Source organism: Manis javanica, chromosome 16 (assembly GCF_040802235.1).
Source record: "Manis javanica isolate MJ-LG chromosome 16, MJ_LKY, whole genome shotgun sequence".
NCBI classification, from domain to species: domain Eukaryota; kingdom Metazoa; phylum Chordata; class Mammalia; order Pholidota; family Manidae; genus Manis; species Manis javanica.
In genome coordinates this window covers 35,005,222-35,030,385 of record NC_133171.1, presented here as the reverse complement: position 1 = coordinate 35,030,385, position 25,164 = coordinate 35,005,222, and the positions used below count along the sequence as shown (strand labels likewise).

General features: G+C 36.4%; 1 protein-coding gene across 1 annotated transcript in view; it reads right to left on the bottom strand.

Annotated features, from left to right (window-relative positions):
* COL21A1 (collagen type XXI alpha 1 chain) overlaps positions 1–25,164 on the bottom strand; it is a 172,464-nt gene that overhangs the window by 104,052 nt on the left and 43,248 nt on the right. Inside the window, exons 4-5 of the mRNA XM_073225228.1 lie at positions 9,460–9,584; positions 5,639–6,190 (exon numbers count right to left, since the gene is read on the bottom strand). Coding sequence (XP_073081329.1) covers positions 5,639–6,190; positions 9,460–9,547 — 640 coding nt within the window. The 5' untranslated portion in view covers positions 9,548–9,584. The remainder of the gene's footprint in view (positions 1–5,638; positions 6,191–9,459; positions 9,585–25,164) is intronic.

The following is a 25,164-nucleotide window of genomic DNA, read 5'->3' as shown; positions in this document are numbered from 1 at the left end:
GATCTGATAAAGGCTTGACGTCCAGAATATATAAAGAGCTCACATGCCTCAACAAACAAAAAACAAATAACCCAATTAAAAAATGGGCAGAGGAACTGAACAGACAGTTCTCCAAAAAAGAAATACAGATGGCCAAGAGACACATGAAAAGATGCTCCACATCGCTAATTATCAGAGAAATGCAAATTAAAACTACAATGAGGTATCACCTCACACCAGTAAGGATAGCTGCCATCCAAAAGACAAACAACAACAAATGTTGGCGAGGCTGTGGAGAAAGGGGAACCCTCCTACACTGCTGGTGGGAATGTAAATTAGTTCAACCATTGTGGAAAGCAGTATGGAGGTGCATCAAAATGCTCAAAACAGACCTACCATTTGACCCAGGAATTCCACTCCTAGGAATTTACCCTAAGAACGCAGCAATCAAGTTTGAGAAAGACAGATGCAGTCCTATGTTTATCGCAGCACTATTTACAATAGCCAAGAATTGGAAGCAACCTAAATGTCCATCTGTAGATGAATGGATAAAGAAGATGTGGTACATATACACAATGGAATACTACTCAGCCATAAGAAGTGGAAAAATCCAACCATTTGCAGCAACATGGATGGAGCTGGAGAGTATTATGCTCAGTGAAATAAGCCAAGCGGAGAAAGAGAAATACCAAATGACTTCACTCATCTGAGGAGTATAGGAACAAAGGAAAAACTGAAGGAACAAAACAGCAGCAGAATTACAGAACCCAAAAATGGACTAACAGGTACCAAAGGGAAAGGAACTGGGGAGGATGGGTGGGCAGGGAGGGATAAGGGGGGGGAAGAAGAAGGGGGGTATTAAGATTAGCATGCATGGGGGGGAGGGAGAAAGGGGAGGGTGGGCTGCACAACACAGAGAGGACAAGTAGTGACTCTACCACATTTTGCTAAGCTGATGGACAGTAACCGTAATGTGGTTGTTAGGGGGGACATGATATAGGGGAGAGCATAGTAAACATAGTATTCTTCAGGTAAGTGTAGATTAAAAATTTAAAAAAAAAAAGAAAGAAAGAAAGAAAAGGGGGATTACTCCTTAACAGGATAAAACTATTGGTAAATCGAAGATCAACGCATGCTTTAAATATCCTTAATGTTGATCACTTAAAGGGTGTCAGATGATCAGCTATGGAGGTACTCTTTTCTGATAATATTCCTTTCTCTTAATTAAAAAAAAAAAAAAAAAAAAGCAGTTACTGTGTGCTGACCTCCAATGAGTTCTGCACAGTGGTATAGAGGGCATGTCAAAGTGTGGGCAAAGGGTCTGTTTGTTTCTACGCAGAAGATCAAGGCCTAGCTTGGATACCCAGAAAATGAACTAAGATACGATATGAGGAGGAGCTTCCGGCATCAGCACTCTCTGGAGGACTCGTGCCGGGGGATGATCATCAAAAAGCCTCCACAGGGATCCGGACGATGCTGCGGTTGTGGCTGCATCCAGCCCACCGTCTCCTGGACTTGCCATAAGAAGGAGGAGGGAGATGTCTAGGCTGGCATGTGCATACAGTGAGACAACGAATTTGACTGGATCTGTACTGTTGGAACTCAACCAGGAGTTGGGAGGGGTGCAAGTTGTAGCACCCCAAAATCTCATGACTATAGACTATCTATGGTTAAAAGAACATGGGATGTGAACAGATCCCAGAAATGGGCTGCTTTAATTTGTCTGATGGTTCAAGTACAGTTGGAAAATATCCATCATATCATAGATAAATTTTCACAAATGCCTAGGGTGCCTAAATGGTTTTCTTGGCTTCACTGGAGATGGCTGGTAATTATAGATTTGCTTTGTTTATGTCACCGTATTCCTATTATGTTAATATGTGTGTGCAAATTAGTTAGTAGTTTAAAACCTATACATACTTAAGGTACTATACAAGAAGATATGTCAAAGAAATAATCAATCCTCCCAAGTTTCCTTCATATACTACATCTATAGCTTTTCTTCTTCCTTCCTAATTACAAACCTTAAATAGAATTCGTGCCTCATATCGAATTTACCGAGTATCATAATTCCTCCAGGTGGTAAAGATACCTCGAGACAAGTGCTGGGCATAGAAGCCACAGGGCATAAATCTGCAAAGAAGTAAAAAGCTAACCTTTGCAAACAATATGGCTTCTCTCTCACTTACCAACTTTACATTTCCCTGTATGGCCCCGGAAGATGACTGGTTAGCCAGAGACGGGTAAGATTCCTCAAGGGAGGAACAACCTAAGACAGGCACAGTCGCAGGGGGGCCATCAGGTGAGAATTTGGGGATCAACAGAGGTGAGGCTCAGAACCTCACCCCCCCTGCTTTGAGAGAAATCTTCTGCATCCGTGGATGTCTTGCTGCCCTTGTCTAGCCTGGATTAATACTTAGTCCATAGGCACACACCTGATCATCTGATCATCTACATTTGCCTTCTTACAGCACTAAACTATGTTTTCTACCTTTATCTTGCATCTACCTACCACTTCAGCATTTTATTAAAAATAAAAATAATAATAATAATAGGAGAAATGTGGGATCAACATATAAATCAAGTACAAAAATCAAATGAATATTCATATTTGACCTGATGGTTTATAGGTCATATTGCATGATCAAAACCGAAAGTTTCTGTGATGAATGCCCTTGTACTGTTCACCATGTAAGAATTTATTCACTCTGTAAGAATTCGTTCACCATGTAAGAACTTGTTCGTTATGCTTCAGAAGATTGGAGACTGACGAGAATTAGGCTTGAGATGGATTAATGATTGTACATTGAGCATTGACCCCCCTATACTGAATTTTATTGTTGTTAACAACCATTTGATCAATAAATATGAGAGATGCCCTCTCAAAAAAAAAAAAAAAAACTCTCAACAAAGTGGCTATATAGGCCATTATAAAGGCCATATATGAAAAGCCAACTGCTAACTTCATACTCAGTGGTGAAAAACTGAAATTTTTTCCCCTAAGATCAGGAACAAGACAAAAGACACACACTCTTACCACTTCCATTCAACATAGCATTGGAAGTACGAGCCAGAACATCAAAACTAATAAAATACTAAGGAATAAATTTAAACCAAGGAGATGAAACACTTGAATGATGAAAACTACAGCACATTGCTAAAAGAAATTAAAATCACAAACAACTGAAAAGACATCTCATGCCCATAAACTAGAAAACACAATATTGTGAAAATGACCATTTCACCCAAAATGATCTACAGATTCAATTGAATCACTATCAAAATCCCAACAGCCAGTCACAGAAGGAAAAATACTGCAGGATTCCATTTTTATGAAGTACCTAAAGTAGTAAAATTTATAGAAACAGGAAGTAGATTGGTGGTTGCCTGGGTTGAGGGGAAGGGGAAAATAGGTGTCACTGTTCAATAGACATAGAGTTTTTCAGTAATGCATTGTGAAAAAGTTCTAGATAGCTACAATACAACACTGTACTTTTAGTTAACAATACTGTACTGTACACTTAAAATGTATTAATAGGGTAGATCAGTATTTTTTACAATTTTTTAAAAAAAGAAAAAAACCAAGACATTCATAGAGATGAACTAACCCATGTGGAACAAAGAGGCAAATAGTTTTGTGTGTTGTGGCTCACCCATAGCAGAGTATAAAAAATTAGCTGTATGAGGAGATGGTAATCTTATATGCTAAGCCCCTCAAAGTAGATGTTAATTATTTGTGCCCCAAAAAAGTCAGTTAGCCACAGGATTTAAAGAAAAATTACATGGTTTGAGGCTGCTGTAATGTAGAATGCATTAATTTAGTGCATTAATCTTATAAAGTCAAGTGCAAAAAAGTCCATATATTCCATATGTACAATTTCAAAAACTATGTTTTAAAAGATAGCTATTGTACAGCACACATGTGAACTGAATAGACACAGACATTACTTACATTCTTTTTTGAGTGTGGATGAAGAATATTTGGCAAACCTGATTTGTTTTTCTTTTACAGATTGTACATTTTAGCTGAAAGGCTTTTTTTACTCCTTTTAGGCACAGTTACTCTTTCATGTACAATCACATTATTTAAATAGAGATAATGCATTTACCTAAATATTTATTTACAGAAAAAGTCTCTGAAGCAAATACAGAACAGACATATTTAATCAAATTTATATTTTAGGATAAAAATGGGTGGTAACTACAATTTTACCATGAAAAGCCTAATTTTAATAATGAAATATACCTACCTTCAAAACTGAAGAATTCTACCTCATCTGACGACATACTAAACATTTATACATGTCAATTATTCCTCAGTAAAACTGGAAAAAAATCTAAATCCCTCTGGCCTGTTCAAAATGACCAAAGTCAACCCAGTCTTACTGCTGGAGACTCATAAAAGGAGTAACTGTGGTGACAATTTATGCTTACTATAGGACGTTTTAAAAACTTTGATCAAAGAAAAGTCTTACTTTCCTGTACTTCTTTAATAAATAATCTAGAAAAATTTTAAATATCTTTCTCTACCATATTCCCCAAAAAATATGAAGAAGAAAAAGGTAATTAATTTGTTTTCTAAGCCACAATGATTTGAAAATTTTCTGTCGAATGTGAACCAACCTATTTCTGGACTTTTGTAGGTAAATTAAAGCAAAGCCTTTCCAATTTTCATTATTTTTTTTAGGTACATGGTATAATTAAATGCCTATAATATGAAAAATAAAGATATGAAAATAAATTACTCTCTCCCAAAATAATCTGATTATAAGCATATTTAAACCCCAATAAGGTTAATGCTTTCCAAAAATTGGAACTTTCCCATACCATGGAGTTATCATGAACATTAAGTTACATTTTATGGAATGATATAAACATAATTAATTGATCGTTAAATGTTATATTTTCAAATGTTCTCTCAAGTCCTGGTAGGAGTTTAAGTGTAAGTATAATTTTTAATTTTTAACATTTTCCAGAGCTTTAAAAATGTTAGTAATTTGACCTTTGTTTTCTTGAAGAAATGAGAAATTTCCATTCAGAATTATGTACAAGAATATTCATTGTTACTTATATTAAAAAAACTTAGAAATGAACTAAACATACAAAAATAGAGAAATTATTAAATGAAGTATCTTAGGAGATTGTCTGCTAACATGTTCATAGTGTATAATAATTATACACATAAAAATAGAATATATAATAATATGGAAATGGAGTATAAAATTATATATACAATATTATCCTTATTTGGGCATATGAATAAACTCTCACACACACTGAAGTTAAAAAAGAAAAAGACTGGAATGAAAAAGACAGAAACTCACTAACAGGAATGACATGATCATGTGTGGTTTACATATATTTTTTACTCTTTCTGTATCTTTTTTCTACCATTTCTACAATAGACATGTAATTCTAAGGACAAATGACAAATACAATGAAATATTGTATTTTCCAACTGTAGATGTCATAAGAAAGGAATTGTCTTCAAAAACAAAATTTATCCAGAATAAATATAACACAAAAATGTGTCCTCAGCATACATACGACGTAAGTAATTTGACATTGAACAAAACTATGTGCACTAGAGCAAATGAACAGGTCATACCAAAATATAAGAAAGTGCAATTATTTATTTCCAAATTCTAGAAAGGCTTACCTTCACAGAGTTTCTGCTTCATCACCTCCCTTATTTTGGATATTGCAATATAGTCTTCCACATAAAACACGTAAGTAGAAGAAGGCTTATTGGCGATTGCTCTCAGTTCTGCATCTTCTGTTTCTGAACCAACGCCAATGGCAAATAACGTTATTTGACTTTCCCTTGCTGCTTCTGCGGCATCCTTGACTTCATCTTGGGACTTACCGTCCGTGAGCACTACTGCTATCTTGGTCAGAAATCGGGAGGACTTGGCAAAAAGGTAATCGAGTGCAAACTGGATGGCCTTCCCGGTCCTTGTATTTCCTCCTAGGTAGTGGATGGATTCCACTGCCGCCATCAAATTCTCTCCCGAATCGTGGCTTCCCAGGGGAATCTCCAGTACAGGATAGTCACTATACTGGACCACGCCAACCTGAATAAACTTCGGTCCTATGTCAAAGTTCTTTGTAATATTGACAAGCCACTTTTTCACTATTTCAAAGTTTTCTGGGCCGACGCTGTAAGAGCCGTCCAAAATGAAAACTAAATCTGTTGGAGCAGTACGACAACCTACGTGAGAAAGAAAACCATCAGAGCAAATCGGCTGTAAAAAAGGCAAGAAGATTTGTGTCTCTGATCACCATGACTTCACTTTAAATATCTCACAATTTCATATGTCGACTGTATCTCAATAAAGCTAAAATTTTTAAAAAAGAAAAAGGTAACAGTAACCACTTCATAGGAGCTCTATGAAGGTTAAGTGACATACACTGTCTACCTCATGAAAATTCTTTATAAAAGAGGACTATTAGTTTTTGCTGATTTTTTTATATTTTCTTGTCTTCTTTTAAGGATTAATGATTCCGCTTTAAAAGTAGGGAATAAAAAGTCCATCTGCATATGAATATGATATGTAAATATCTCTTTGTTGGGGCAGATATTACCATAAAGCAACATTTTATTCTGTTTTTTCCACTGAATAAATGAAAGCACACAAATGAAAGTAATAAATGTATGATTTTCAGTTATATACTAAATTATTCTTCTAAGTTATCTATGAAATGTTTTAGTTTTATAAATATTATGAAAATATATATAAACCAATGAATGAGGGAGAGGAATTATACTTTTGCCAACTTCAAGACTCAACTAGCTAATAAAATTCTTTGATGTAGTTGATAAAAGTTAAATGAGTCAACCTCACCAAAGCAGTCACTCTTACACACACATGAGTTTTTAAAGATCTGATCTCTTATCTTTAGCCAATCATGTAGTCAAAACATTAGCTTGTGCTGAATAAATGCATGTTCAAGGTTTAAAACTTCCTTTCTTTCTCCATAGAGATAAATATTCTTGTTTTAAGACACCAGGAAACATGTATGATCAGCATATCTTAGAGTTTTATTGAAGGAAAAAAAAAAAACATCTTTGGTGCAAGTTATACCTGAACAAGTTCGAAGCACTTGTGGAAAGAAAAAGAAAAAAATCTAACTCTTTTCCACAGTACACAAAATGCTTCTAACCATATTTATTTTTCAGTATATGTATATTGAATACCTGCTCTGTGCCTGGTACCACACTAAATACTGGCTTCAAAGATACCTAAGCTACCTCAAAAAGGTCAAAGTCTAGTAAGACAGACAACTGGCTGTTTAGGGAAAGTACAAAGTATTACGAGAACATTTAAGGAGTAGCGACTTCACTGTGCCAAGTCAGTTGTGGGAAACCTGATAGGCAACCTAAGATCTGAAAGGAGAGCGTCAGCCGGCAGAAGGGGAGGACTTTCTAATCGGAGGGAACAGCAAGTGCAAAGGTCCAGAGATGAGAGACAGACATAGCCTAAAAGACAGACTGGTTGGTCTGGGTAATCCCAATAATTTGATATAGCCAATAGGGTTTACAAGGAGGAACAGTTGTACTTGCCACCATCTTTAACTTCTGCACTCAACGCAGAAAAATACTACTGTTTATGGCCCATATGATAAGGATCACATGTCCCTGAAGACGTTGAGTTAGAAGAAGATGGGAAGAGGCAAGGTAATATGATAGCAATTCTAAGTCTTGTGTTTTTACTCATTTTAGTGGTCTCCCTTCAGTAGTGATCAGATGCCCAATTTAAAATTATAACAAGGACGATTTATTTTCTGTATATATTGCAAATGAGATATCATAATTGCACAGGATGGTACTGGAGAAAAAAATTGTTTAGTGACAGTATTTCTGCATCGCATTAGGAGTAAATCTATCAATCTATGAGTTAATCAAAACAGTCTCCTGTCCTCTTCTTTCCCTTTCTATTCTTTTCCCTATTTTTGTCTGCTTATGTATCTGGATGATGACCAGGCTTACATAAAGAGGCCTCAATTTTACAGTTATTCAACTCATCTGTCACAGAAACCAGCAAAAATAAACAACTGTCCATTGAACATATGTAAGAGCCAAGAAGTTACCAAAAAAAACCAAACTGCCACAAAATGCATTTGTCTCAAAAATGTAACTGTGATTATGATGTTACTCCCAAGGTGCTATGTAATAGGTGATGCTGAAGTACAGAAGGGCACAAGGGACACTATTCCAATGACCACCACCAGGGTTTAAGGTAGGGCCAGCAGAAATGGAACTCTACCCAGAAGCAAATTTTCTAAATGAAAGGAATGCAGTTCTGTTATTTTTGGAAGCTGGACTGGGATTGCAAGGTTATGCTTTTACTGGGGTTTTGTGGGAGAGACAAAAGAACAGGAAAATTGTGTTTGCAGAGCTCTTCAATGTTGCCTTTCCTAAATACTAAGAAACTCATTACTGCCTGAACCTGCTGGTGTTTGTGTACAAGTTGAGTCAGTGGTTACAAACTCTTATAAGGTTATTCTTGCCCTTCCTACCCCTTTCCAGAGCCACGGAGCATATATTTCATAACTGCAAGGTTAGCCAAGAGCATGGGTACAAAAGCAAATACTGCCACTTATAAACCCTAGACAAAATACCACTCCAAAAGACCTCCTTCTCGGCGAGATGAATCACCAGTGCCACAGAGAAGGAAGGGACTAAAGATCAAAACCGTAGTTCAAATCTCTAACCAACTATATAACACTACATAAGACCCTTAAATTTGGGAAATCTTCTCATTCAAAAAACAGAGAAAAGAGTATCTACCTTCCATAGTCCTTGGATGGATTAAAGTATAAAAGTGTCATAGAAACATAAATATTATTGTTTTAATAAACTTTAAGCCAGGTTGAATCAAGTTGTCAAACCATCTGATTTAACTGTTACAGAGTCCATAATTAATTTATTAACTTTAAAATACAAATATATGCAAACTTTTTAAAAAGAAGTATGATATCTACAAATGATGATTGTGTGGCAGAACTATAATTAATATAGTTCAGGTTCTCTAATATAAGCTGTCCTATAGGCATTCAGAATAATAGTCACCATTAAAGAGATGTCACTGTACAAAACCATTTATATTCATTATCTCATTTACATGCATTATCTCATTATCTTTCTGAGATAATCTTATAGGATGGGCCTGATATCAAACCATCCTATGAAGTAGGTACTTTCTTTATCTCCATATCACAAAACTCATAAATGGACAGACTGTTTATTCCAAAGCCTGATGGGTTAAAAAACAATTACCATAGAATTTTCTCAAAATTACATCTTATAGAAGCTTTTCCTCTCAGTTAATATGTAACGTAGCCATTCATTTATTTTAGGGAATTATAGCATAAAGACAATAAGAATAAGATCCTTAAGGCCCTTGCTTGAGTGCCCCTAATTTGATTTCCACAAGCAATTCATTGATAACAAAAAGGGACAATGATAACAGTTCTTACTTGATCTTATTTCCCCATCTTCAGCTAGTACGGAATTCTGAAGAAGCAGAACCAAAACTATCCAAAGAAATGGAATACGGTGAGCCATGTTCCTGTTTCTTTATAGTATTTTGGGTTTAGGATTCCTAAATAGGAAAAAGAAAAACAGGAAAGTTAAATATATTAGAAAGATAAAGACAAACACCTAGTCATTAGAAGTTTGAAGTTTTTAATTACGATACCTAGCTGGAATACAGTTAGTTTTTACTATCCTTTGAATTAATTTATATGTCCAAAATAACCACATTTTAACATATTAATGCAAGAGGACAATGAACAGGAACTAAGGAAAACTATTAAGTCTTTTAATTCATAATTATCTTGGAAAAGTATAAACTTTTCCAACACATTGGACTTTGCTCAAAATATTTACTAGGATTCCTCCTTTTAGCATAGATCTAGAGCCTTATCAGATTCTTTTCATTATCTCAGTGGTAGCAAACATTCTTCTTTTAAATACAGATTAGCATTTAAGGAACACACAAAGGGTATCTAGTAAAAATATTTATATAATTAAGCTGAGTGATAGGATTTAATTATTTTATTGGCATGTAATTATAAACATTAAGATCCATCTTATTTGATTCATAAACATTCAGTTATATGTCTTCTAAGTTAGTCCAAGGATTCCACTTCTAGGTAGAATGTGGAAAGTTGCAAGAGACTTTCCACTCCCAACAATGAGAACATGCCAGATAAATTATAAAACTATAGTCTTTTTAAGCCTAGTGGAAAAGACAGAATTTAAAGAAACTTAAACGGAACACATTCCAGAAGTTATTAATGCTTTATAAGATAGAGAAGATTTAGGGCTGCTTTTGTCCATAGCAGAAGGGGACTCCTCCTCAGGAGGAGGAATTTGCCAAGGCATGGGAGAAACCAGTCAAAGCTAGTGTGACAAATTAGAATCCTGAGGGCCCCTAGCCACAGAGCAAGTATACCCCCAACCAGCAGTTCTTTCCCATGAGCCTTAACTGAATGCACGGAGGAGATATGAAATACAGAGGAAGTTGAGAGCAGTACAAAACTGCCTAGAGAGATACTTCTCCCGCTATTCAGGTACTTAGGAACTCTTCAAATACAAATCCCTGGCTTGCTAAAGTCTGAGGAAGAAGCCAGAGAACTGCAAGATGTCCCTCTCCAAGGCACTCCAGTCCTTCACTATAACGGAGAGAGAGATCTCAAAAAGTAGAAAACCAAAGGAAGAACAAGAGAAAAAATAGAAGTCAGAAATGTAAAAGGCTGGTTCATACTGACAAGCTGAAAGGAATATCCCATGGGTTTCCCGAGATGGGAGAAGTAAGTAAATTTAATTTCTGGCCAGGGGAAAAAGCATCCAGCTTAAGCAGACTCAGGGATGATCTAAATATCACAAATATCTAATGGGGTTTGTAAAAAGGCCATGATAAATATGTTAAAGGATCTAATGAGTAAGATAGAAAACTATAAAACTATGAAAGATCAGAAGACAGACGGAAACTATGAAAAAGATATAAACTAAAATTCTTGCAATAAAAAACATACCAAAGAAGAATGTATGCAATGCATACATGAGAGCAAAAGAACAGTATACTTAAAAATTCAGTAGAAATTATCCAAAATGAAACCCAAAGTGAGAAGGACGGCATGACAAAAGGAGCAGAGCATCTAAAATCTACAGAGCAGTACCAAGTGATTTAGCAAACAAGTAACTGGCTTTCAGATGGAATCAAGAAGGTGAATTAAGAAATATTTGAAAATACAATAGCCAAGAATCTTCTAAATTGACAAAAGCTACCAACAATTAGATCAAAGAAGTTGAACAAACCCCAAGTAAGACACAAAGTAAGTCACACTAAGTATATCATACTCAATCAGTTGAAAATCAAATAAAAGAGAAAATACTTAAAACTAGCCACAGAAAAGAAAAATATTACATACAGAGGGACAAGAATAAGAACTTCAGATGTAAATTTCATAGTAATGAAAAGATTAACAGATCAGAAAGATATAAAAATCCCAAATGTGTAGATATCTAATAATAAAGCTTTTCAGAATACATGAAACAAAAAATCAAAAAAAAAAAACTAAACAAAGAAACAGACAAATTCAAGTCATAAAGTGAGATTTTAACATCTGGTTTTCAGTAGTTACTGAATTAGACAAAAATTAGTAATAGTACAGAGGTTTTAAAATCACTACCAACCAGCTTTACCTAGTTGATATTTGTACAAGACTCAACCTAAAAATAAACATTCTTTTGTAATGCATATGAATACTCACAAAAATAGACCACATGCTGGAGAAAAATCCAAGCCCCAAATCCAAAGAAATGTAATTACACAGATTAGTTTCTGTTCTTTGACCTAAATTGTGTTAAATTCAAATAGAAAGAAAATCCCAAAATACTTGTAAGTTAAGTAACATAATTTTAAATAATCTATGGGTTTAAAAAAAAGAAATCAGAGGCAAAATTAAAAAATATTTAAAACAGCTCAATAATTTTTTTAAAAAGTCAAAATTTTGAGTCAACTAAAGTACTCCTTAAAAAGCTTAGCTTAAAAATCACATTAGAAAAGAGGAACAATGAAAAATAATGCCTAAGCTTCCACATTAAAAAGCTGGAGAAAGTACAGCAAACTAAATCCATTAAGTAAAAACAAAATAATCAATGAAATACAAAATTAAAAACTAAAACAATAATTATTTGAACAAATGAATGTACTTACAAATCCTAGCAATAATAATCAAGATATAAGACAGAAAACATAAACTACCTGTCAATACTGAAATAGAGAATGCCATTAAGATCCTACAAACATTAAAAATATAACAAGAAGACAGATGAAATGGACAAAGTCCTAGAATACACACACTACTTACTGAAACTAGTCTAAATTGAAATTAAGGTAATTGAATTTTTAACCAAAAAATTTCTCACAAAGAAAATTCCAGGTCCAGATCCTTTCATCACTAATTTTTACCAAAAATGTAAGGGGAAGAAAATGATAGTAATCAAAGTCTTTAATAAGTGAAATTAAATGAAAATTGAAGAGTGAGATCTCCCCAACCTTTAGTGTGACACCAATATAACCATAATAGAAAACCAAAGATATTATAAGAAAACTATAATTTATTCTTCATGAACTAGCCAGTCTACCCCTCTTCATGAACAAGGATGTAAAATCCACAATGAAATATTAACAAATCAAATGTAGCAATACAGAAAAAAAGATCATGACCAAGTGACATTTATCTCAGAGATGCAAGGCTGATTTAACATTCAAAACTCAACCAATATAATTTACCATACTAACAGACTAAAAAAGATAAGTCAGAAGAACATCTCACTTTATGTAGCAATGTATTTAACAAAATTTTTTAAAGAATTAAAGGGAACTTCAATGTGATGAATGCCATCTATGAAAAATCTACAGCTAACATCCAATGAATGGTGAAAGACTGAACACTTACTCCCCAAAATCAGTAAGAAGTTGAGGATATACTCATATCACATCTATTCAAAAATATACAGGGAGTCCTAGCCAATGCCATATTCAAAATGAAAAATAAAAGATATACCTGTACTTTGAAAACTATAAGATATTCATGAAAGAAACCAAGACACAAACAAATGGAAAGATATACCACAATTGTGGATTGGAAGAATTAATATTCTTAGAATGGCCATACTACCCAAAGCAATCTACAAATTCAGTGCAATCCATATCAAACTACCAATAACACTTTTGACAGAACTAGAACAAATAATCCTACAATTTGTATGGAACCACAAAAGACCCCAAATAGCCAAAGCAATCTTTAGAAAGACGAACAAATGTGGAAGTATCACAATCCCGGATTTTGAACTATACCACAAAGCTATAGTAATCAAAACAGTATGGTACTAGCAAGAACAGATACACAGATCAATGAAACAATAGATAGCCTAAAAACAAATCCAAGCTTATTTTGTCAATTAATCCATGACAAAGGAGGCAACAAAAGACAATCTCTTCAATAAATGGTGTTAGGAAAACAGGCCATGGAAAAGATTGAAACTGAACTGCTTTCTTATACCATAGAAAGAAAAAAAACTCAAAATTGATGAAAGACCTAAATGGAAGACCTGAAAGCATAAAACTCTCCTAAAAGAAAACACAGTCAGTAAACACTCAGACATCAGACTTAGGAGTATTTTTTTGGATCCATCTCCTTAAACAAGGGCAACAAAAGCAAAAATAAACATTTGGAACTATAGCAAACTAAAAATTTTTTGCACAGTGAAGGAAACCATCCAGAAAATGAAAAAGCAACCTGCTGAATAAAGATATTTACAAATGATATGTCCAATAAGGGTTTAATATCCAAAGTATAAAAAGAACTCATACAACTCAACAGTGAAAAAAAAAAAACAATTCAGTTTAAAAGTGGGCAGAGGGCCTGAATATTTTTCCAAAGAAGATATACAGATGACCAACAGATACATGAAAAGAGGCTCACCATCACTCATCATCAGGAAATGCAAATCAAAACCCCAACAAGATATTACCTCACATCTAGCAGAATGGCTAGTATCAAGAAGACAAGAAATAACAAATATTGGCAAGGATGTGGAGGAAAAGGAACCCTCTTCGGCTACTGATGGGAATATAAATTGGTGAGGCACTGTACAAAACAGTATGGAGGGGTTCCTCAAAAAATTAAAAAACAGAAATACCATATGACCTAGCAATTCTACTTCTGGGTATTTACCTAAAGAAAATACTGTCTCAAAAAAATATATGCACCCCTACATTCATTGCAGCATTATTTACAATAGCCAGGATATGGAAGCAATCTAAGTGTCCATCAATAAATGAATGCATAAAGAAGATGTGATACATATATTCAATGAAATATTACTCAGCCATAGAAAATAATGAATTCTTGTCATTTGCAACAACATAGGGTATTATACTAAGTGAAATAAGTCAGAGAAAGACAAATACTATATGATTTCATTTATAAAACAACTGAACAAACAAAACAGAAACAAATTTATAAATACAGAGAATTGGTGGTTCCCAAGGGGAAGAGGATGGGGGATAAACAAAATAGGTGAGGGGGATTGAGAGGTACAAACATACAGTTATAAAATAAATAAGTCATGGAAATGATAAGTAGAGTATAGGCAACACAGTAAATATTGTAATAACTTCGTATGATGAGAAATGGCAATTATGCTTACATGGTGAGCATTTCATAACATCTATATAAATGTTGAAATACTGTGTTGTACACTTGAAACTAATATGTAGGTCAACTATGCTTCACTTAAACAAAATTAAATTTTTTAAATTAATAAATAAAAGATACAAAGATGACAAATAAAACTGCAGTTCTTTGCAGACAACATGATAACCTACATTTGAAACTTTGGAAATACATCAAAATGCCAGGACTAATAAATAAATTTAGCAAGGCCTCAAGGCACTAGGTTAAAGTGTTTTTAAACAGTGCACCTAGGGCAGAGCCAGGATGGCGGCGTGAGTAGACCAGCGGAACTCTCCTCCCAAAACCACATAGAATTATGAAAATATAACAAAGACAACTCTTCCTAAAATAGAGACCAGAGGACACAGGACAACATCCAGACCACATCCACACCTGCAATAACCCAGCACCTCGTGAAAGGGGTAAGATACAAGCCCCAGCCCGGCAGGACCCAAGCACCCCTCCCGCTGGCTCCCGGCGGGTGGAAAGAAATCGGAGTGGTTTTTTTGTTTTTTTTTTTTTTTGGTGAGTGCTTTTAGGAAGCCTTAAAGGGACAGGGACCCCAATACCAGGGAAACAGGGCAGTAAGACTGGTGAGCGGGTGCCTGAGACCGGCGCCTGAGGACAAAGAAAATTGCGCGTTTTTCCTTTTTTCTTTTCTTGGTGAGTGCTTTTTGAAGCCTTAAAGGGACAGGGACAATAATACTAGGGAAACAGGGCAGCAAGACCTGTGAGCGGGTGACTGAGACCAGCGCCTGAGGACAAACAATATCGCGCGTTTCCCCCTATTTTTTTTTTTGGCGAGTGCTTTTTGGAAGCCTTAAAGGAACAGGGACCCCAATACTAGGGAAACAGGCAGCAAGACTGGTAAGCGGGTGCCTGAGACCGGCGCCTGAGGACAAAGAAAATCGCGCGTTTTTTCCTTTTTTTTTTTCCCTCTTTCGTTGTTGCTGTTGTTGTTTTGGTTTGGAGAGTGCTTTTTGGAAGTCTTAAAGGGGCAGGACAGGACACTTGGCCCAGAGGCAGGGAATCTGGGGATCTCTGGGCACTCTAACCCCCTGGGCAACAGGGAGCACAGAGGCCCCTTACGGAGATAAATAGCCTCCCAGCCGCTCCCCCTCCAATGGGGCTCCACCATTTTGGAGGAGCAGCACCAGCCAGGCCACGCCCAGAGCAACAGCGGAGATAAACTCCAAAGCAAAAGGGCAGGTAGCAGAAGCACTGTCTGCGCACAGCTGCCAAGCATAGGCCACTAGAGGTCGCTATTCTCCCAGGAGAGGAAGGCCACAAACCAACAAGAAGGAAAGCTCTCCCAGCTGTCACTCGTACCAGCTCTGCAAACTATCTCTATCACCATGAAAAGGCAAAACTACAGGCAGACAAAGATCACAGAGACAACACCTGAGAAGGAGACAGACCTAACCAGTCCTCCTGAAAAAGAATTCAAAATAAAAATCATGAACATGATGACAGAGATGCAGAGAAAAATGCAAGAGCAATGCGATGAGATGCAGAGAAAAATGCAAGAGGAATGGGATGAAGTCTGGAGGGAGATCACAGATGTCAGGAAGGAGATCACAGAAGTGAAACAATCCCTGGAAGGATTTATAAGCAGAATGGATAAGATGCAAGAGGCCATTGAAGGAATAGAAACCAGAGAACAGGAACGTATAGAAGCTGACATAGAGAGAGATAAAAGGATCTCCAGGAATGAAACAACACTAAGATAACTATTTGACCAATCCAAAAGGAATAATATTCATATTACAGGGGTACCAGAAGAAGAAGAAAGAGGAAAAGGGATAGAAAGTCTCTTTGAAGAAATAATTGCTGAAAACTTCCCCAAACTGGGGGAGGAAATAATCGAACAGACCACGGAAATACACAGAACCCCCAACAGAAAGGATCCAAGGAGGACAACACCAAGACACATAATAATTAAAATGGCAAGGATCAAGGACAAGGAAAGAGTTTTAAAGGCAGCTAGAGAGAAAAAGGTCACCTATAAAGGAAAACCCATCAGGCTAACATCAGACTTCTCAACAGACACCCTACAGGCCAGAAGAGAATGGCATGATATATTTAATGCAATGAAACAGAAGGGCCTTGAACCAAGGATACTGTATCCAGCATGACTATCATTTAAATATGATGGCGGGATTAAATAATTTCCAGACAAGCAAAAGCTGAGGGATTTTGTTTCCCACAAACCACCTCTACAGGGCATCTTACAGGGACTGCTCTAGATGGGAGCACTCCTAAAAAGAGCACAGAACAAAACATACAACATATGAAGAATGGAGGAGGAGGAATAAGAAGGGAGAGAAGAAAAGAATCTCCAGACAGTGTATATAACAGCTCAATAAGCGAGCTAAGTTAGGCAGTAAGATACTAAAGAAGCTAACCTTGAACCTTTGGTAACCACGAATCTAAAGCCTGCAATGACAATAAGTACATATCTCTCAATAGTCACCCTAAATGTAAATCGACTTAATGCACCAATCAAAAGACACAGAGTAATTGAATAGATTAAAATACAAGACCCATCTATATGCTGCTTACAAGAAACTCACCTCAAACACAAAGACAAGCACAGACTAAAAGTCAAAGGATGGAAAAACATATTTCAGGCAAACAACAGTGAGAAGAAAGCAGGGGTTGCAGTACTAATATCAGACAAAATAGACTTCAAAACCAAGAAAGTAACAAGAAATAAAGAAGGACACTACATAATGATAAAGGGCTCAGCCCAACAAGAGGATATAACCATTCTAAATATATATGCACCCAACACAGGAGCACCAGCATTTGTGAAACAAATACTAACAGAACTAAAGAGGGAAATAGACTGCAATGCATTCATTTTAGGAGACTTCAACACACCACTCACCCCAAAGGATAGATCCACCAGGCAGAAAATAAGTAAGGACACACAGGCATTGAACAACACACTAGAACAGATGGGCCTAACAGATATCTATAGAACTCTACATCCAAAAGCAACAGGATATACATTCTTCTCAAGTGCACATGGAACATTCTCCAGAATAGACCACATACTAGCTCACAAAAAGAGCCTCAGTAAATTCCAAAATACTGAAATTCTACCAACCAATTTTTCAGATCACAAAGGTATAAAACTAGAAATAAATTTTACAAAGAAAACAAAAAGGCTCACAAACACATGTAGGCTTAACAACATGCTTCTAAATAATCGATGGATCAATGAACAAATCAAAACAGAGATCAAGGAATATATAGAAACTAATGACAACAACAACACAAAGCCCCAACTTCTGTGGGATGCAGCGAAAGCAGTCTTAAAAGGGAAGTATATAGCGATCCAGGCACACCTGAAGAAGAAAGAACAATCCCAAATGAATAGTCTAAGATCACAACTATTGAAACTGGAAAAAGAAGAACAAATGAGGCCTAAAGTCAGCAGAAGGAGGGACATAATAAAGATCAGAGAAGAAATAAACAAAATTGACAAGAATAAAACAATAGCAAAAATCAACGAAACCAAGAGCTGGTTCTTTGAGAAAATAAACAAAATAGATAAGCCTCTAGCCCAACTTATTAAGAGAAAAAGAGAATCAACACAAATCAACAGCATCAGAAATGAGAATGGAAAAATCACAACAGACCCCACAGAAATACAAAGAATTATTAAAGACTACTATGAAAACCTATATGCCAACAAGCTGGAAAACCTAGAAGAAATGGACAACTTCCTAGAAAAATACAATCTCCCAACACTGACCAAGGAAGAAACACAAAAGTTAAACAAACCAATTACGAGCAAAGAAATTGAAACGGTAATCAAAAAACTACCCAAGAACAAAACCCCGGGGCCAGACGGATTTACCTTGGAATTTTATCAGACACACAGAGAAGACATAATACCCATTCTCCTTAAAGTGTTCCAAAAAATAGAAGAGGAGAGAATACTCCCAAACTCATTCTATGAAGCCAACATCACCCTAATACCAAAACCAGGCAACGACCCCACCAAAAAAGAAAATTACAGACCAATATCCCTGATGAATGTAGATGCAAAAATACTGAACAAAATATTACCAAACAGAATTCAACAGCATATCAAAAGGATCATACAGCATGACCAAGTGGGATTCATCCCAGGGATGCAAGGATGGTACACATTCGAAAATCCATCAACATCATCCACCACATCAACAAAAAGAAAGACAAAAACCACATGATCATCTCCATAGATGCTGAAAAAGCATTTGACAAAATTAAACATCCATTCATGATAAAAACTCTCAGCAAAATGGGAATAGAGAGCAAGTACCTCAACATAATAAAGGCCATATATGATAAACCCACAGCCAGCTTTATACTGAACAGTGAGAAGCTGAAAGCATTTCCTCTGAGATCGGGAACCAGACAGGGATGCCCACTCTCCCCACTGTTATTTAACATAGTACTGGAGGTCCTAGCCACGGCAATCAGACAAAACAAAGAAATACAAGGAATCCAGACTGGTAAAGAAGAAGTTAAACTGTCACTATTTGCAGATGATATGATACTGTACATAAAAATCCCTAAAGACTCCACTCCAAAACTACTAGAACTGATATTGGAATACAGCAAAGTTGCAGGATACAAAATTAACACACAGAAATCTGTAGCTTTCCTATACACTAACAATGAACCAATAGAAAGAGAAATCAGGAAAACAATTCCATTCACAATTGCATCAAAAAGAATAAAATACCTAGGAATAAACCTAACCGAAGAAGTGAAAGACTTATACTCTGAAAACTACAAGTCACTCTTAAGAGAAATTAAAGGGGACACTAACAAATGGAAACTCATCCCCTGCTAATAGCTAGGAAGAATTAATATCGTCAAAATGGCCATCCTGCCTAAAGCAATATACAGATTTGATGCAATCCCTATCAAATTACCAGCAACATTCTTCAATGAATTGGAACAAATAATTCAAAAATTCATATGAAAACACCAACGACCCCGAATAGCCAAAGCAATTCTGAGAAAGAACAATAAAGTAGGGGGATCTCACTTCCCAACTTCAAGCTCTACTACAAAGCCATAGTAATCAAGACAATTTGGTACTGGCACAAGAACAGAGCCACAGACCAGTGGAACAGATTAGAGACTCCAGACATTAACCCAAACATATATGGTCAATTAATATTTGATAAAGGAGCCATGGACATACAATGGCAAAATGACAGTCTCTTCAACAGATGGTGCTGGCAAAACTGGACAGCTACATGTAGGAGAATGAAACTGGACCATTGTCTAACCCCATATACAAAGGTAAACTCAAAATGGATCAAAGACCTGAATGTAAGTCATGAAAACATTAAACTCTTGGAAAAAAACATAGGCAAAAACCTCTTAGACATAAACATGAGTGACCTCTTCTTGAACATATCTCCCCGGACAAGGAAAACAACAGCAAAAATGAGCAAGTGGGACTACATTAAGCTGAAAAGCTTCTGTACAGTGAAAGATACCATCAATAGAACAAAAAGGAACCCTACAGTATGGGAGAATATATTTGAAAATGACAGATCCAATAAAGGCTTGACGTCCAGAATATATAAAGAGCTCACACATCTCAACAAACAAAAAACAAAGAACCCAATTAAAAAATGGGCAGAGGAACTGAACAGTTCTCTAAAAAAGAAATACAGATGGCCAAGAGACACATGAAAAGATGCTCTACATCGCTAATTATCAGAGAAATGCAAATTAAAACTACAAATTAAAACTACAATGCAATTAAAACCTCACACCAGTAAGGATAGCTGCCATCCAAAAGACAAACAACAACAAATGTTGGCGAGGCTGTGGAGAAAGGGGAACCCTCCTACACTGCTGGTGGGAATGTAAATTAGTTCAACCATTGTGGAAAGCAGTATGGAGGTTCATGAAAATGCTCAAAACAGACCTACCATTTGACCCAGGAATTCCACTCCTAGGAATTTACCCTAAGAACGCAGCAATCAAGCTTGAGAAAGACAGATGCACCCCTATGTTTATCGCAGCACTATTTACAATAGCCAAGAATTAGAAGCAACCTAAATGTCCATCGGTAGATGAATGGATAAAGAAGATGTGGTACATATACACAATGGAATACTACTCAGCCATAAGAAGAGGGAAAATCCTACCATTTGCAGCAACATGGATGGAGCTGGAGAGTATTATGCTCAGTGAAATAAGCCAAGCGGAGAAAGAGAAATACCAAATGATTTCACTCATCTGAGGAGTATAAGAACAAAGGAAAAACTGAAGGAACAAAATAGCAGCGGAATTACAGAACCCAAAAATGGACTAACAGGTACCAAAGGGAAAGGAACTGGGGAGGATGGGTGGGCAGGGAGGGATAAGGAGGGGGGAAGAAGAAGGGGGGTATTAAGATTAGCATGCATCGGGGTGTGGAGAAAGGGGAGGGAGGGCTGCACAACACAGAGAGGACAAGTAGTGATTCTACATTTTGCTATGCTGATGGACAGTGACCATAATGTGGTTTTTAGGGGGGACCTGATATAGGGGAGAGCATAGTAAACATAGTATTCTTCATGTAAGTGTAGATTAAAGATAAGAAAGGAAAGAAAGAAAAGAAAGAAAGAAAGAAAGAAAGAAAGGAAGGAAGGAAGGAAGGAAGGAAGGAAGGAAGGAAGGATGGAGGAAGGAAGGAAGGAAGGAAGGAAGGAAGGAAGGAAGGAAGGAAGGAAGGAAGGAAGGAAGGAAGGAAGGAAGGAAGGAAGGAAGGAAGGAAGGAAGGAGGAAGAAAGAAAGAAAGAAAGAAAGAAAGAAAGAAAGAAAGAAAGAAAGAAAGAAAGAAAGAAAGAAAGAAAGAAAGAAAGAAAGAAAAGGGGGATTACTCCTTGATAGGATAAAACAATTGGTAAATCAAATATTAACGCATGCTTTAAATACCCTTAATGTTGATCACTTAAAGGGTGTCAGATGATCAGCTATGGAGGTACTCTCTTCTGATAATATTCCTTTCTCTTAATAAAAAAAAAAAAAAAAAGCAGTTCCTGTGTGCTGACCTCCAATGAGTTCTACACAGTGGTATAAAGGGCATGTCAAAGTGTGGGCAGAGGGTCTGTTTGTTTCTATGCAGAAGATCAAGGCCTAGCTTGGCTACCCAGAAAATGAACTAAGATACGATATGAGGAGGAGCTTCCGGCATCAGCACTCTCTGGAGGACTCGTGCCGGGGGATGATCATCAAAAAGCCTCCACAGGGATCCGGGCGATGCTGTGGTTGTGGCTGCGTCCACCCCACCGTTTCCTGGACTTGCCATTGGAATGAGGAGGGAGATGTCTAGGCTGGCATGTGCATACAGTGAGACAACGAATTTGACTGGATCTGTACTGTTGGAACTCAACCAGGAGTTGGGAGGGGTACAAGTTGTAGTGCTCCAAAATCTTATGACTATAGACTATCTACGGTTAAAAGAACATATGGGATGTGAACAGATTCCAGAAATGGGCTGCTTTAATTTGTCTGATTTCTCTCAGATTGTTCAAGTACAGTTGGACAATATCCATCATATCATAGACTAATTTTCACAAATGCCTAGGGTGCCTAAATGGTTGTCTTGGCTTCACTGGAGATGGCTGGTAATTATAGATTTGCTTTATGTCACCATATTCCTATTATGTTAATATGTGTGCAAGTTAGTTAGTAGTTTAAAACCTATACATACTTAAGGTACTCTATAAGAAGATATGTCAAAGAAATAATCAATCCTCCCATGTTTTCTTCCATATGCTACTTCTATAGCTTTTCTTTTTCCTTCCTAATTACAACCCTTAAATGGAATTTGTGCCTCATACTGAATTTACCGAGTATCATAATTCCTCCAGGTGGTAAAGATACCTCGAGACAAGTGCTGGGCATAGAAGCCACAGGGCATAAATCTGCAAAGAAGTAAAAAGCTAACCTTTTCAAACAATATGGCTTCTCTCTTACTTACCAACTTTACATTTCCCTGTATGGCCCTGGAAGATGACTGGTTAGCCAGAGACGGGTAAGATTCCTCAAGGGAGGAACAACCTAAGACAGGCACAGTCACAGGGGGGCCATCAGGTGAGAAATTGGGAAACAACAGTGGTGAAGCTTAGAACCTTACCACCCCTAGTGTTGAGAGAAAGCTTCTGCACCCATGGATGTTTTATTGCCCTTGTCTAGCTTGGATTAGCACACAGTCTACAGGCACACACCTGATCATCTACAATTGCTCTCTTACAACACTAAACTATGTTTTCTACCTTTATCTTGCATCTACCTACCACTTCAGCAGTTTATTAAAAATAATAATAATAATAAAGGGAGAAATGTGGGATCCACATATAAATCAAGTATAAAAATCAAATGAATATTCATATTTGACCTGATTGTTTATAGTTCATAATGTGTGATTAAAACCGAAAGTTTCTGTGATGACTGCCCTTGTACTGTTCACCATGTAAGAACTTATTCACTGTGTAAGAATTCGTTCACCATGTAAGAACTTGTTCGTTATGCTTCAGAAGATTGGAGACTGACGAGAACTAGGCTTGAGATGGATTAATGATTGTGCATTGAGCACTGACCCCCCTATACAGAATTTTATTGTTGTTAACAACCATTTGATCAATAAATATGAGAGATGCCCTCTCAAAAAAAAAAATTAAAATCTTGTCCATTCTGCCTCAGAAGTTTACCCAACCACTCATTTGGCCAGCCTCATCATTTCTTGACTAAATTTTCTCAGTAACCTCTAAATATTCTATATACTGTTTCCCAAATATGTCGTGTTCTCTCACGTCTAAGATTGTTTATATATAAAGATGAATGATTCAACAATGCTCTTCCTCTTCTTCTGTTTACAACTAACTTTTATTTGTCCTTCTAAACTTAAATTGCTCAGGATTTTCACTCTGACCTCCATCCAACCTGGATTGCCAGACTCCTTTTACTTCCAAAATATCATATATGCACTTCTCTTACAAATTCTTTTATAATGTATTATTACTGTTGCTTGTTACCTAACTCTCTACCTGAGTAGAGCATATTTGTGTGTATATTTGCATAATAATTCAGTAAAATATGTAAGTGTTGTAGTATTGGAGAGGAAGAATTTTCCTCTATGCTTTAAAGTTCTTCTCAGTGGTCTAAGAATCAATTTGACCTGAGACATATTAACAGGAGAAAAAAACAAATTTTAACCTCCTGCAAACAGAAGGGAGGCCCAATAATGACACTGGCACCTAAAGAAATGACCAAGGCAGGAAGTTTTCATACATTTTAGACAAAAACAACAATAAATCTGTGAGGAACTGAGAAGACTTATGTTTGGGATCTTAAATTAGGAAGGAATTCTAAACAGCACTTGGGCTGGGGTAATACGTGGGTACAAAAGCAGCAAGATTGGTTTATGTGGACTTCTAGACTCTGAATTCCCTCTCAGGTGATAAGAATGCCTTCTGCCTTCCAGGTGAAGGGAGGATTTTTTACTCTCCAGGGATTTGTTCTCTGGTTTTAGGAGGGGCAGACTATCCCTCTTGCTTCTGCTGTTTCTCCAGTTGTTTTAATTCAAAGTGACCAATATGCCATTGCTGCACATCTTGGGGAGGTCTGGCCTGGGTCCCCACATTAATATAATAGTAATATTTATAGTAAATGACAGAAACAAATGGTTCCTAAACTGGGATCCTAAAACAGTAACAACAATAGCCAGACCACAAAACTCTTCACTGGTATTTTGTTGGGCTAACATGGAAACAATAACAGTGCATCTCCCCTTAAGTTCTTTAAGAGATGTTACAAGAGCTCATAATAGTTGTGTAAGATCAAGTAGAGAAGCTTTCCTTATTAGAATGAGTTACTATAAATTGCTGTTTTGATCTTTCAGTTTATCCAAGGATAAAACAATATAAGATGCCAGGTTTTTCTCTGGTTTTCCACCAATAACAATAAAAATACTTAAGTTCAGAATGAAGTTATCAAAAGTAACTGCTCCCTTTTATATTTTATAGAGCCAGCTTATGAACTACACCTGCTCTAATCAATCTATCCTGTCCAGCAAGATTGCTCCATGCTGTGTGTTGCCAGAGCCATTCCGAGGCGAATGCATTATCAACTCAGAAAATGATGATAAACCTGATCTTTCATGTCTGCCTATCAGCAGATTTACAGAAGATCAATTTGTATACCATCAATTCACTGACAAGCAAGACGATTTCCTACACGAGTAATACAGAGTTTTGTAAAATCTTAAAAAAAAAAAAAAAGTGAACCTATATACCAGCAGCAAAACTGGGCGTGGTGTGGAATGTAACATTCAATAGTATCAAAAGCATCACAAACCTAGACACAAAGCTAATGAAAAATGTGAAAGACCTGTATACTAAAACACTGTTGAGAGAAATTAAA